This window comes from Carica papaya, chromosome 5, assembly GCF_054855325.1.
Source record: "Carica papaya isolate Zhongbai chromosome 5, ASM5485532v1, whole genome shotgun sequence".
NCBI classification, from domain to species: domain Eukaryota; kingdom Viridiplantae; phylum Streptophyta; class Magnoliopsida; order Brassicales; family Caricaceae; genus Carica; species Carica papaya.
The window spans coordinates 9,448,001-9,464,218 of NC_142313.1; the positions used below are offsets into that span (position 1 = coordinate 9,448,001).

At 33.9% G+C, this 16,218-nt stretch overlaps 2 protein-coding genes and 1 long non-coding RNA gene across 3 annotated transcripts; 2 read left to right on the top strand and 1 right to left on the bottom strand.

Moving 5' to 3' along the window:
- Window positions 1–3,423: 3,423 nt before the first annotated feature.
- On the top strand, window positions 3,424–6,233 carry LOC110811012 (aluminum activated malate transporter family protein). The gene is made up of 6 exons (XM_022037363.2): window positions 3,424–3,863; window positions 3,989–4,129; window positions 4,218–4,490; window positions 4,604–4,722; window positions 4,960–5,103; window positions 5,186–6,233. Exons 1-6 carry the CDS (start codon window positions 3,530–3,532, stop codon window positions 5,651–5,653), a joined length of 1,479 nt encoding a protein of 492 aa, XP_021893055.1. The 5' UTR covers window positions 3,424–3,529; the 3' UTR covers window positions 5,654–6,233.
- Window positions 6,234–6,432: 199 nt separating this feature from the next.
- Window positions 6,433–10,667, bottom strand: LOC110811035 (protein LEAD-SENSITIVE 1-like). The gene is made up of 2 exons (XM_022037389.2): window positions 10,218–10,667; window positions 6,433–7,387 (listed from the first exon to the last, which is right to left on the bottom strand). Exons 1-2 carry the CDS (start codon window positions 10,309–10,311, stop codon window positions 6,702–6,704), a joined length of 780 nt encoding a protein of 259 aa, XP_021893081.1. The 5' UTR covers window positions 10,312–10,667; the 3' UTR covers window positions 6,433–6,701.
- A 1,615-nt stretch (window positions 10,668–12,282) lies between these two features.
- LOC148253733 (uncharacterized) lies at window positions 12,283–15,021 on the top strand. Its single transcript, XR_015818981.1, has 4 exons — window positions 12,283–13,283; window positions 13,483–13,553; window positions 13,786–13,883; window positions 14,846–15,021. It is a non-coding gene; the product is annotated as an uncharacterized LOC148253733 (long non-coding RNA).
- Window positions 15,022–16,218: the final 1,197 nt, after the last annotated feature.

Here is a 16,218-nt window from a genome sequence, read left to right on the forward strand (position 1 = left end):
CATATTTTGTGGTAACTATCGTCAGAAGATGTTGAAACTAGTTAAGTTACCAATTATCCTCTTATCACTTAAAGTATATTAGATATTATTAATTATTGTCTTATAACTAATAATTTACATTTACTTATAAAGTTATAGTAAATAAAGTATTAAAATACTTATCTCATGCTTTACTTATACAAATTATGACTTTATGACCTGCTTATCTAATTTGATTGTCAAATCTTACGTTAAAATGAAGTGAAAAAAATATTTTTTTCTAATTTAATTGCCAAGTGTCCTCTTGACTAAATCCACATGGCTTGGCTTTCTAACATCTAGATTTAAGATTGCAAAGTTAAACTATTAGTCTTTTATGGTAATTGTCATAATGTTTAGTAATGAGATAGTTATGATATGATCATAATGTCGACATTAATAAGTTAATAGTGGACACTGTTAAGTGTCAATAACTAGTCTTTAAGATTTAGTTTTATAGTTAATTGTTATCATTAAAAAAAACCTATTAGGTTTAATTGTCGAGTGTTCTCGTGTCACCTGCTACATGTAAGATCCCTTTTTAATAATTGTCATACCAACTACTCAAATTCTTTATTTTGAGACCATGCAAAGTTATCTTCAATTAAGAAAAAATGATAAATATGTATCACGATTTGAGAGGACTAAAAGAGAATGATCAACATTTATTATCATCTCCATAAATTGTTATAGCCTATAAAGACATAGTAAATAAGTGGCGATGGAAAGACTTGTTGGCTATGTCTAAATTGGCAAAAATAATCTAATAATATTTACAAGTAGAAAACCATATGGAGGTAAATACTACCAATAACATGAATAACTATGAACATCTTCCTGATGATAATGAGGATGACGAGAGAAACAATTTATGCCTGGCTATCTAACTTACAGTTGAGCAAAAAATAACATGTGGAAGCCTTGGCGAAGGACGTTGGTCACCAATAGAGAAGATCTTTAGCAACTTTTTTCGGCAAATCTAGCATTTTAATTTTTTTTTCATAATAAAAATGAGAAGAATTATATTTTGCATATTCTTAAATTGTAATTGTATTTTTGTAGATTATTTTATCTAAATGTGAGTATATATATATATATATTTTTTATTTTGTAATTGTAAAAAGTGAATATTGGAAGGATAGTTTTATCATTTTATCCCTCCTGAAAAATATATATATATATATATATATATTTTTTTTCTAAATCCAGAGTATAACATATGGTAATGTTATTATTCATCTAGAATATCTAATGTACAATAAGATAGTGTGGGTACGTAGTTTTCAAGAAACGTAGCTAGTTGATTATTGTTTTGATCTATATACATGGAGATATATATATATTTGTGTTTAATGATGAAAGAAACGTACCATATGAGGAATATTATAAAAGAATTTCTTACCACATAACTAGAAATCTGGAGCAGTATAAAGATTCCTCCTAAAATCTGGATTGATAGTGGAGGATGATAGATACGCACTTACTGAAAGCTCTCTAACAAGACCCCAGGAACAAAGATTTTATAAAAATCTAACGGTAGACTATTCCATCATGCATCTCGGCCACGCATGTACATAGTTTGCATGCATGCTAGCTGTGAAAGTTATAGAGCATCATTTATATTTAATATTATACATTAATTAACTAATTAATCAATCAATACATAAACATATAATATAATATAAGATTAATAAAGTTGATGGGGGAGAGAGAGAGAGGCAACGTATATACGTGTGTTTGATAGGTGAAGTCGCTTTTAAAGTGAGACTTTGCAATTTAAGGCCCTTTTTGTTCCACTCACCCCATTAATTCCAACTAGAATTTTAATTGAAAGGACAAGAGAAATATCAACTTTATAATATTAATTAAGTAATATATCATTACCTAATTTTGACATAAAATAACTAATAACTTAGTAAATATATTTGATAAGATACTACCACCACCACCACTTTAGGATATTTTATTTTTATGTATAATAATACAATTTATAGTCTCCATACTTAATAAGCTTGTGAGGCACAGAAAGGCAATCTCCAATACAAACAATGTTGTCAGTAACAAAAAAAAAAAAAAAAAAAAAGACATTCTCTATGTCACTACCCACCTACATACATACCCAACCAAAAATTAGGTCTTCCTTTTTGCAGTTTTCATATCTTCTCAAATTCAGAATAAAATTGTTTTATTAAAAATCAAGATAAATTTATTATACAAGTATTTCGACGGTCCAATTTCTTCATTATTTAATGTGGAAGAAAATATATATGAATGAATGAATTTATAAGTAAAGCGCATTTGTTTAAGAATAACAAATCTTAATACTATCATAACAGTGAGAATGAGATTCTATCTTTGTACGATCAAAACTTTACTTTGATCGCAAAATATTAATGAAAAAATTTAATTTGAGTTAGAATCAAAAGTACTCAAATAAACTAAATTTATAAAAGATAAAAACACACACACATATATATATATATCTATATATGTATTAGTGAGTTTTGGGTGAGTTTTATCCTTTTATAAAGAGAAAACTTTAACCTATTCTATATATATATTTAAGGGTTTGAAGGAGTTAAATTAGGAGAATTCAGTTATGAAATCTCATTCCTAGCATACATATATATGTTTGCGTGTGTGATTATATATATATAGATGTGCCTCTTTGTTTGGGGCATTTAAATTAACTTTGTGAACAGAACATATAGGATATGGTGATAGTCAGTCTAAAACAAAACTGACCAACCCACCGGCTGATTCCGTACAACTAATATCAGGCATCATGAATTTGACATTGCCCTAATGCATCATTAACCCCTTCACACTTAATTAGTAATATACCAAAACATTCATCATAAAGAATAAAGCAACAATCTCCTGTGGAATAATATCCTTCATAATTATTATATTACATTACATTTGACTCTCAATATTCAGTAAATATATATATATATATAAGTAGTCGAATAAGAAAGAAGGAGAAACCTTTGAAGCGCATTTTCCCGAGTTTGTGCTGCTTCCATCAACTTTGAATATTCATAAAAATGCTGGAGAGAAATGAGATAAAGACGCCTGGTTTACTTAATAGAAATTACCCACTTGTCTACAAGGGCAATAGTACAGCACCTCGATTGGGGTTATGAATATATATATTATCTGAACCCTTAATGCCAATGACATTAGCATAAAGTTTAACACTAATTTTTTAGGCCATGTTATCTCTTAGATCATCTTAAATATTTCTTTTAACTTTAATCCACTACCCAAAAATAATTCTCCTATCTTTTCGTACTATTAGGATTAATTAACAGGAGTAACCGGAGGCCAAACACGAGTATATCTATCTATCTATATATATATATATATATATGTGACAAGTGACCGTAAACTTTCAACCAACTATCCTTAATCTCTAATCTGGAGAGCACATTAAACATAGATCATATAGTCTGGATAAGCATATATTTCCCAGGCTAATTAGCGGAAACCATCCATCAGCTGGATCGAAATGGCGATGGCTGAGGGAAAGCTAGAATGGAGGATAAACGTAAGTGACGGAAGAACTGAGAGTTTAGAGCCGGAATCTGGACCAGTTCGCAGACTTTGGTTGCGTTTAAAATGTGTTATTTTCAGAGAATTGATTCTGAAGATATGGAGATTCTTGGAGAAGGCTTGGAGCATAGCAGTTGCTGAGCCCAAGAAGGTTATTCATGGTGTCAAAGTCGGGCTGGCACTTTCCATTGTCTCTCTTCTTTACTATATGAGACCTCTTTATGAAGGCGTTGGTGGAAATGCCATGTGGGCAGTAATGACCGTTGTGGTAGTTTTTGAATCCACTGTCGGTAATTACTCGATTCTCAAGATCTTTGTCTGAATCTATTTTTAGTTTTAATGTGTTAAATGAAGAGTAAAACGACGTGGTTTTGATCCTAAGTAATAACCCATTTGAGATTTTATTTCATTGCAGGAGCAACACTCTGTAAATGTATAAATAGAGCAACAGGAACATTTCTAGCTGGATCACTAGGTGTTGGTGTTAATTGGGTTGCAAATCAATCCGGAGATCAATTAGAACCCGTAGTTCTTGGGGCTTTCGTTTTTTTCTTTGGTATGTATTTGCATTAGAATCTAAATAATTTATTGAACTTTTTTAAGTTAGTAAACTTTAATTTAAATCTAAAATTTTTGGTTTGTAGCTTCAGCAGCAACTTTCTCTCGGTTTGTGCCATCAGTAAAAGCTCGGTTCGATTATGGTGCCATGATCTTCATTCTTACGTTCAGCTTAGTCTCTGTTTCAGGCTACCGGGTAGAGAAACTACTAGCTCTTGCTCACCAAAGAGTATCCACAATAGCTATTGGGGCATCTATCTGTATTTTTATAAGCATGCTGTTCTGTCCCATTTGGGCAGGTGAGGAGCTTCATCTTCTCATCCAACGTAACCTGGGCAAGCTTGCTGATTCCTTGGACGGTACGTATAACCATATAAAACTCATATTTCTATCTAGCTGTTTATACATATAACACTTGAAGAGTAACCCCACATATGCATACTGCACTTTCTGATCTGTCATTGAATTGCAGGTTGTATGGCTGAGTATTTCAGAGACAACGAAAGTTCGACAGTCAATGGAGAAGACGCCAGCAAGAAAATGCAAGGATACAAATGTGTTCTTAACTCAAAGGCAACAGAAGAATCTATGGTACGTTTCTACCTTCCTACTTATATAACATAAGCTAGCTATACCAAGAAGATCATCAATTATTATCATTATTATTATTGCAGGATGGATGAACAAAAATATTTATCTGTACTTGATTGGTTTACAGTCCAATTATTATCATTATTATTATTGCAGGATGGATCATCAATTATTATCATTATTATTATCGCACGATGGATTGATTAAAATATTTATCTGTATTTTATTGTTTTACAGGCCAATTTTGCGAGATGGGAACCAGCACATGGGCGCTTCAACTTTCGACATCCATGGAAACAATACCTCAAGGTTGGGGCTTCAATGCGCAGCTGCGCTTACTGCATTGAAACTCTCAACAGCTGTATCAATTCAGAAATTCAGGTATGTTTTTACTTTTAACAATAAAGAGTAGATATACATGCATATATATATATATATATATCTCATTTCTCGATGTTTTCAGGCGCCTGAACACCTAAAGAAGCTTATGAAGAGGGCCTGCATGAATCTGACCTCCGTTTCTTCAAGTATCCTAAAAGAACTGGCAATTACATTGAAGACAATGAGAAAACCATCAAAGATAGATTTCTTTGTTTCAGAGATGAACTTTGCCGTACAAGAACTCCAAGATACATTGAAGTCTATCCCGAACCATCTTAATGCAAACTCATTGACGACAACACCAGAAACTGATTCTCAAGAAACCAAAGTAGAAGCTGTGATAAAAATTATCAATGTTCCACCTCTCATGGAGATTCTTCCTCTGACTACTATGGCGTCTCTGTTGCTTGAAAACGCATCAAGAATCCAAGGGGTTGCCAGTATGATTGATGAACTGGCGACTCTTGCAGAATTCAGGCCTGCATCTAACAAGAAGCAGAAACAAAATGAACTCTGCACTAACAGACCTGTTCAAGAAAACCGAGTCTGACTTCTCCATAATCAACATTTGTTAGGCCAAAGAGTATATAATAATAAGCTCTCCTGTACCTCGAGTTTTCACGTAAATATATATAAAGTTAGTCATGTGCAGAGAGAGAAAACTATAACTAAAATTCTATTAGTGAAATAATGTAGATTTAGAACAGAGACTAATTTATTTGGCTCCATAAAACAAATCCCACAGGGTAACATACCTAATGACCAGTTTCTTTGGTGTAAATTATAAATACTATTATTGTTCTCCCAATTTTCTATACATGATATAATCAATCATTCAGTATTTATTAAAAAAGACATAAAAAATTAAGTTCAGTTCTAATTTTAATTTGGTGCAATAAAATGAAAATACAATACAAATATTCTAAAAGTTTTAATAAAAAATGTAGTATGATTTTAAGTCAATTGCATATTCAATTAAAGTCAAAATTTTCTTAACACTTTTCTTAATAAGTGAAAATAAAAAGTTATTAATTGCAGCTCTAAAAATATGAGCGAAGTTGATTTAAGAGTCTGGTTTTGTACTGTTGCATAACATCCATCCGTAGCACCAATTGTTTGGTTTATAACTTTCTCGTTTTGCCAATAAATTTTCGTATTCTAGACATGGATAATATCAGACCAAGGTGCAAGCAAAGAAACGGAATATAGGTCATGACTCATTATGTTGCTGACTGAACATGGCATGGATTTGAATGCCACCATGTCCTCGTTTCCTTCAGCCTTTAAGTTTAGGCAACTAACAGCTTATATTTGGAAATCGTCCCAGCATTCTCAAGCGACTAATGACCTTAAATTTACTTTCAAGAGTTGGTAACACCATATGAAACAGGAGTCATATATACCTGTAACTTCTATAGTTGATAATTGAACTTTCCACATACACAATTAGACAACCAAACCACTGTAAAAACACCAAGTGCCTGCTTGACCGGGAAGGAGAGATCAAGCAAACCTAAACTCATTCATGCATTTCAACAGATAATTATTTCTGGTGACTGCCTTTTTCACGCATATGAAGATTCTATAGGCAAGAGGAATCAATATGCACTCTGTCTGTTAGATGCTTCATCTTCCTCAGCTACTTCCTGTTCTCCCCACCCCAAGTTCACAGCCAACTCCTCAACTGCCACCTTGATCACATCAGACCGAACACCGATGTCTGTTGCATACCTGCTCATACAGTACATCCCGGCTGTAACTGTTGCAACACCAACAGGGCTTGGAATCAGCAGCTTCAGAGGAGAAGAAAGAATGGCAGCTAATGGGGCCCCAACTACAGAAGACGCTTGACCACTTCTTCCAACCCCTAGCTTCTCCATTATCAGTAAACCTGTTTTGCAGTAGAGTGCAAAATCCTCACAGTTGTTTTGAAAGATATCATAATTCCCAAACCCATTTTGGAGAAGATACATTGCGCGGTGGATAACCGCATCTGGTGAGTCAGATGGTGCAGTGGTGCATGTGCCTCCACGTACTTTGGCAAGAAAAACTGATGGACTTGCACCATATTCAAAGCAGTAAATGGATCCGTTTCTAAGGAAGCAATCCAGGCATGAGAGCACTACCCCACTGTTGGGTTGCCTGAATCCACAATCAGGAAAGATTGGACAGGAAGATGAGAGGCTAGATGCTGAATCATACAAGTCCAGAGATGCCTCGGTGCTGGAATTCAAGTTTTGTTCAGGTCTGAAATGAACCACCTTGCTACCCCCAACAAAAATCCCTGCGTTTTTCAAAATTCACCATAGTTGGAGTTTAATTCAAAAAATAAAAAGTAACTGTCAAAAAGTGCATGAAATGCCACATCGATATCATATCACTATTCAAGCACATTGAATGTTAAGAGACATGGTATAACCTTGTACAACATTCACAATTTCTTTACCTTACAGGCTGGCAAGGCAACAAAATAGTAACCCAAAGAGTCACAGTCAAAAGGTGAAAGAGTTTATACAAAAAGCAGGGAAAATGGATGTTTGGACTTTACACTCTTACACTAACTACTAACTAATTTATCACTTCAGCAGTAGAAAAGATAGCAATTCCAAATTTATAGTAAAAGTCAAGAAAAAAAAGGTTGATACTGATACATAATTGATTAAATATTTCGTATACAAAGAAAAAGGCATAGATATTTATGAACCAGAAGTCTTGATCTTCATGTTTTATTTGAACTTTTACCCTAAGAGTCTTTGCAGTTTAACATGTCTAGCAAGACTTGGATATTGATCCCATAGCCACACTAGTTCATGTCATATGACAGAGATGCAACACCAAACTTTAATAGTCCAAGGAGCATTCGAATAGTAGATGAGGTAGAAAACTAACAACTACCATGGTGTTAACAGACTGACAAATCACCAATTAAATTTATCAAGAAACTTAGTGTTTCTTGAAAACTGAAGTTCTGCAAAACCCGGGAATCAATCTATAGATAGAAACCAACATACAGCTTATAGATCCCTACAGAATAAGAATTCCATTAATAGAAGCATGTATGAGGAGAAGCACAAAATGCATCTGTATGGAGAAAATAATAAATAATTTAAACTTATTTCCGTTATTACCATGGAAATAGGCTACAATATGCCCAACAAATCAAAAGATATGCATTCAAAAGCAACCAATACAACATATTGAGATGTGAAATTCCTATTGCCCTTGAGAAGTTTTGAAGGGCTGGGTTTCTTTCAGAAATATAAATAGGGCAGAAAAGATCACAAACGAATGTCAATATAAATTTAAAGGAGCTACGAAGAGGATAAATAGATAGCCCACTGAACGGTTGTTGCTGCGTATGATGATGCTACCTGATCATTAACTCTTCTTTGTCAATGCCCCCCACTAATCATAGGATAATCAAGGAACCATATTGACTCTTTAGAGTATTCCATCCTCTCCAAACTTAAAAAAATACATCGAACAAAACATCTCCAGAATGATGGCTTTTATTATTATTTTACTCTAATAATGTACTGCTAATTTAATCATAAGCTTGGTAAAATACAAGATTCCTTCTCTCTTGAGCCAAATGAAAAAAGCTCAAGACTACTGCATTTTTCTTTCAGGTTTAGGTGATAAGGTAGGAATTAGGGCATACCCTTCAGCAAGAAGAGAGGATTTGACCCGATTACAGAAGGTCTTTACCCCCTCATTGCATCAAAGTTGGGCCAGGGAACATCTAACCGAATAACCTGGATTATTCATGATCACTGCTTGATTGGTAAAGGATCTTTTAACAGTATGCGTAATTATCTTTTTTTTAAAAAGTAAGGGATCTTTTAACTTACACTAACTAAAAAGGGGGGAAAGTGCAACTAGATCTAGTCAATCCCTTTGAGTGTCATCATAAGATGAATGTGCAAATGGCAAAACTCATCACAACAGCACCATCGATATGTAAGCAGAAAAGTCCATTGTTGACAACAACTAGAAGCATTGACTAATAGTGAAAAAGGACTTCAAACTCATGACCTTAACTATGGGAAGAATAGAGCCTACCACATGAGCTACCAGCCCTGTGGTTGTTTAGTGAGGGAAAAAATAGCAATTTAGATTTAACGCTTGTTCTACTATCATGTCTATTCTTTTGCTTAATTATATCATACTATCATTATATGTAGAACTGGAAAATAACTTTCATGTTTTAACCAACTTCATCATTACATGAATTGAATCCCATGAGAAAAGATTTCTAGTTCCTAATAAATAAACCTAAAATCAATTAAAATATGAAATTTATAATCCACCTCTACATAAAAAGGATGTTTTAAAAGAATAAAAGAGAAATTAATCAAGAATTGAACTAAAAAGAACTAAAAAGAAAAAGGGAAAATCATTATTGAATACATATTTTCTTCATATGTTAGAAATAATAAATAATTAACCGAGATAACCAATTGTATTAGGCGCATATGAGAAAAGGATTATCATTCCTCAAGTTCAAAGCAATGAACATCTCGTGTTGTATTTCCATCTTGGCGGCCAAACAGAGTATTAGGGGCAAGTCACCAGTAAATCCATCTAGCAGTAGTAACTTGCGGGCAAAGAAATTTTTTACTAAAAAGTCAACCAATGAAACACGCGAATCTCACATCTCCAAAAGTCAAATTCAATAAATCAATTATCACCGGAGTTGGAGAATATTTGGGGTAAAGCTAAAGGGGTCTTCCGAATGAAATTGTCACTACGATTAACAGATAATTGGTTTACCATTAACATCACAAAACACAAATTCACATTGACACCAATAGAAACTGAACGCACAATTGAAAACTACAAAACATAATTACAACTTAAAAATGGCAATCGCAGATGACAGGAGTTAATACATAAAAAGAAAAAGGTAAAATCGAGGTGAATAACGCAGGAAGCACACTGGAACAAATAAATGGCTGAGAAAAAGAAAACACCCAGGAAGAAGAACCAAATGAAAAAACCACAATGCAGAATCACGATGAGTCCAAGACAATCACTACATATTCATCAAAAGAAGAACACAGGTCGTCGCAGCATGCACGAGGAACGAAAAAGAGAGAGTAAAATTAAGATACCGTGGTGAGAGTAGGTAAAAACAGCCCTGTAAGTATAGATATGATCCCCTGGCCTGACATCATCTCTTTCTACTCTATTGGTTAGCAGACCCATTTCCCTCTTCTACTTGACTCTGCCGGGAGGGTAGGCTATTACACAGATTAACTTTAAAGGCGATTGATTCAGTTCAGGAGTTTGGTAATGCTAGTAGCCAAACACCGCTTACAGTGGACCCCACGGCTCAGACATCAGCAAACGAGGAATCATAGGAGCGTGGCGGCGTATGATTGGGGGGAACCGATCCGTTCAACAACCATTATGATCATTATATGGATTTAGATATCTGGAAATTGGTCGCTATCATTTTGAAATAAGAGATGATGTTGGGAAAATGAAAAAAAGCGAAAATTTGAGGTGATGATTCTCTGTCTTGCTTCCTTGAATTTTGACCTGAAAGCTTAACTTAGAGACTTGGGAGGCTGGGGGGTCAGAGAAGGGTAATTATTTTGTATAAAATAATATTATATTTTTACTAATAATTTAATAAAAAGTAAAAGTTAATCAGTTAATTGAATATTATTTTAATATAAATAATAAATCTACCCCTTGTGTTAAAAAAATAATAATAATATAATTCTACAACCTGAATTTTAATTATTTTCACCATAAATGAAAAAAAAAAAATGGACAGAAAATGAATGAAAACAAAAAGATTTGAAAACTTGAAAAAAATTATTTATTTATCCTACTAACTAATTTATATTATTGACTATTTTTCTTCACAAAATACTAGGTTGTTATTTTGAATTCCTATTTTTTCTTTGTTGAAATATATTTTTCGTTTAATTTATTTACTAATATTTCTTCAAAAAAAAAAAAAAACAGTGTAAAGTTTAAATTTGAAATTCTTGATTTGTAATTATTTTTTTTTTTTTTTTTTTTTTTTGGGTTCAAATCAACAACTGGTTCCTTCTACTTTGAGATTTGAAACTGTTATTTATTGGGTCAAGTTTATGAAATTGTTAATGAAATCAAATGAAGATAATAATTAATTTGGCAGCTAAAGGTTTAAAAAGAAACACGTAGTCTTTAGGGCTTCTTAACTTAACACCTAATCCAAAGATGTTTGGAATAAGGGTAATAGAGATGAGAGAAAATTCTAATATAAAGGGCTTTGCTTTTTCTCTCCCCCCCCCCCCCCCCCCCCAAAAAGAGCATAGGAATCCAATGCGCTTTGGATTCTTTACCATGTTGACAAAGTTATACCAGGGCCTACCTGGTTTTTCCAACCTAAGTGATTGCATGGAAGAAGAATTCAAATAGATTAACAGAGTAAACAAAATGTAAAAGTTATATAAATATATAATTTATAATTATTAATCATGTTAAAATTAAAAAAAAAAAAATAGTATTTTCAAAAACTAGAATATATCATGTATATTTTTATTGAATAAGTTTATATTTTAATTAATTATGTGTTCTATACATTAATTATAACATAACATAATTTCTAAATGAATGTATTAACTATTTAGGTAAATAATATTAAGTTATTATATAATTAATATTGGATCCCGAACAGAAATATAATTAATTGTGTAAATTAAAATAATCTTAAATTAATTTGGATGAACTAATAATAATAATTTCAAGTTAAATTAATGCACAATCGAACAAAAATAATAAATAAATAATAACTGTAAAATAAAATAGATACTGAATTTTATGTGAAAAATCCTTCAGTATAAAGGAAAAAATTACGGATCAAACTCTAAATTAAATACACTATTAATAAAAATAAATATAAGATAATCTATCGAGAATTAAATCTAAAATAATAAAGAAATAACTTTTTCTTTGTGTAGAACTTGAAGATAAGGGTAAATAAAATCAAATTTAAACTTTCCTAGAAAAAAAACGAAATAAATGATGTTAGCGATGGTGTCACCGATGAGAGAGATTGACAACTACTTTTTTTCTTCTCTTAGATGCCACTCAACCTCTATATATATATATATATATACAAGTCCCTTCATTTTTTTTCTTCTCTTTATTCTCTCTCTTTTTCTTTCCGCACAGCTTCTCTCTTTTTGAATTTTTTCTTCTCCACTTTAATCTTATTTCAACTCTGCTCCTCTCCTTTTATAGGCTATAGTAGCAGTTTAAATTAACTTCTCTACTCGGAAAAATTTTTTAAAGTCTGAAATTTTATCTTCTATTCATTTTGTCATCTTTTTTTTTCTTCTTAATGAGCTAGACTTAACAATCTACCCCTCTAGGCCATGGGAGGTACTCACCCGTATGTTATTCAATTTCCACTCAATCTCACTATCTTGGTGCAGGATTAATGCTTGTCACGAATCTTAGTTATCATGTTAACCAAATCAGTCTGATAATTCTTTAAAGTATTCATTTTCTGTTGCATTGCATTTATCAACGGTTATAACACTTAAATTATATTTTTATTTTTATTATTTTTTTTTTTTTGTATTTGAATTTTTTAGGTTTTAATTTAATTTAAATTAATTTAATAAAAATAATGATAAAATTGAGTAAAATTATTATTTGGATTTAATTGAAATTAATTTTGGGGAAAAGGGGTGAAAATTTGAATTCTGATGGTGTTTTTGAAAAGAAAATTGGAAACCGGGGGTCAAAACGTAATTTGAAAAATTTGTGCCACGTCAGCAGCCCGGTTAGCAGCCCCGACCAATTAGGATGCGCCGCGTGGCAAGGAAACATTGACACGGGACGGGCCACGTGGGCGATCCGCGTGTGCGCGATCGGACGGCCCAGATTCGTTTCCGTGTGCACGGAGGGCCCAGATTCAATTAGGCACTGACGGCCCAGATCGCATCGCGATGGACGGCCCAGATTTAATCTCAAATGGATCGGGATCGAACGGTTCAGATTTAATATTGATGGACGGTTGAGATTAAAAGGCAAAGGGTATAAATAACCCCACCCACACCTGACCACAAAACCCTAGTCGCCAGTGCCTCGCCGGAGAAAAAGAACCAAACGCCAGAGGAGCCGGCCGCTGCCACCCGCCGCCGCATCGGAGAATTTTTCGACCGCCAATCGAGGTAAAGTTTCTCCCCTTGGCTCGTTTTTCGATGCTGAATCCGCATATGGCCAAACCACCGGCCAATCGGCCGAAAAACTCTGCCGAAGTCCGGCGGTGCCACCGCGACTCCCCTATGTTTTTGCCTCCGATGAGGCCCTTCCCGGCCTCCGTTCGATGCAAATTTTATACTATTACGATCACCGTTCTTTTCTCTACAGGTTGATCGGAGTCGAATATCAAAACACGACTCACACCGGAGGAGCCACTGCACCCGAGAGCACCGCCGTCGGTAAGTCTCAGTTTTTCGTAATTTTTTGGCCCACCGAGGGCCCTAGGGTTGTTTTATCACAGGGACCAATGCAAGTTTGGCCGAATTCGGCCGAAAACGGCCAACCCGAGGCGGATCGCCGCTGCAAACGGCGGCACCATTGCCGGAGCACGGCGGAGTCGCCGTGCCGGAATTTCGATATTGGCCGGAAGGGGTCCTAGGTCTGATTTGGGATTTTTTGGGATACGTGCAGGTACCGGTACCACCTTTCAGTTTTTCGAGAAAAAATTCAGGGAAATTAGAGACAGCTCGTAGGCGCACTGTAGAGCCGATTTCAGATCCCCGAAACAAGTAAGGATCCCTCACCCTATTTCCTATCACGGTATTAAAGCTTAATAAATAATTAAACGGCATTTTGAGACTTTATAGATGTATAATTGATTGAGGTTGCCAATGGAGCCCGAATCTGGTACATTGTTGGTCAGTTGTTGTTTGATCTATTTTTCAGTATTAAATGCAGTATGATATTTGTTGTATTTATTTTATGGTCTCGTATGCATGAATCATGGTTTCTTTTATTATGGTTGGTATTATGGTTAACCCGACTCTGTGTTATCTTGTTTGGTGTCGATGATTGGTTTACATGTTTGTGTATGATTGGATGATTGAGACCAAGGAAAAGGGCAAAAAGGTTATGTGAATTGATAAGTGGATAATGTTGACAGCCTGACTAGATATCCTGGGAGATGGTGGACGGACCGGATCCGTAGGGAACCCTACCGGGAACGTGGTCTCTCATACCGGACGGGGTATGAAGACCTTATGTGTTTTGGCGCCCATACCGGACGGGGTATGGGGACGGCCCGTTTCACCCTCATACCAGACGGGGTATTGAATTTTATGCTTTTGGCGCTCATACCGGACGGGGTATGGGGACGACCCTGGAATCAGGTTATTAATGTTCATGGTTCAGGTGTAGCGGGGACCCCTTATGGATCCCCATGGATACTAGTAGGCTGGTAAAAAAGGAAATTTATTATTTAATTATTGAAGTGCAAAAGTGGGATATGTCTTCTGTTACAAAGTGTATATGATTTTATGATGATTATCATGTTATTATTTTCATAGGTTATTTTCATAAATCTTACCGAGATAAGTGGACAGTAAAGTTTTTTATGTTAATAAATGAGTTTGTTATAAATTATACTCCATTAGTTGTTTTTGTTTTCTACCAACCTTTACTCATGTGGCAGTGAGATAGTGTGATGTCTTTACTGAGATAGTGTAGCTCATCCCTTACTTAACCATTTCAGATCAAGAAGACGTGGTTCCCGAGCCCGTTCCACAGGAAGACGGCGAGTTAGACGCCTAAGGACTTTATATCTCTATTTATAGTGTTTATTTCGAGTATCTCTTTTATTTAGCTTATTCTTTCATGTTTTGAGTACATTTTTGGTTATTGTGTAAGGGATGTTAATCAAAATTTTTATTACGCTTTCGCATTTGAGATTTTTGTTAATACATACATCTTCATTTAGATTCTGGGGCCGTTACAAAACTTTTTCTTTGTGATTCGGTACTCCTTGAAAGCTCTCTGGCTTCTATTCTTTAATAATTATAATATACTTAGAACTGAGATATGTAGTAGATAAATGATGTGTTATGCTTGACCTTTTAAACTAAGATTCTTCAAGAATCTGATATGGAGGGGGTTGCTCCTCCTACTCAACATCATCATTTACATCTATTGGTGTTGATATATAATCACATTCATCTCCTTTATTACTGAGATTTCTGATTGCATGAGGAATCAATGCAGGAAAATGAATCTATTCACTTGTAGTCTTCTCTGAGATCTCAAAATCTAATAAGATCTTGTATTCATCAAAGATTACATTTTTGTACCTGATAACTTTCTTTTTCATTAAATTCCATAACATGTACTCAAACTCTGTATCTCTATAACCTAAAAGAATACATGTAATAGTCTTGTCATTTAGTTTTTGTCTCTGCTCCTTAGACACATGCACAAATATTTTGCATTTGAATACTTTCAAGTGAGAGTAAATAACATCATTCTTAGACCATACTCTATCAAAACTATCAAAATCTAAAACAGCTGATGGAGAGCGGTTCATTATATAATAGGCGGTGTAAAGTGTTTTACCCCAAAATAGCTGTGGTAGATTAACCATTTTTAGTAATCATCTGATTTTATCCAAAATTGTTCTGTTTGTTCTTTCAGCAACATCATTATGTTGAAAAATACATTGAACAGTCTTTTCATATATGATTCTGTACTGTAAATAGTAATTCTCAAATTCTTTTGAAGTGTGTTAGCCACCATTGTCACTGCGAAAATACTTTAAAAATGTTCATTTCTTTTTTTTTTATCATAGCATGGAATTGCTTGAAACACTGTAAAACCTTATCTTTTTTCTTCAAAACAAGCACTCAAACTTTTCGTAAAGTATCATTAATAAATGTAACAAAGTATCTACTACCACCTAATGATTCCACATCAATTGAACCACATACATCAGAATAGACTAACTCAAGTACATTTATTTTTTTTTTCAAAAGAATTACTAAAAGAAATTCTATGTTACTTACCATAGAAATAACCATCACAATAATTTAAACTCGTACCTTTGACAGAGGAAATGAGAGCCTTCTTTCCCAAAAT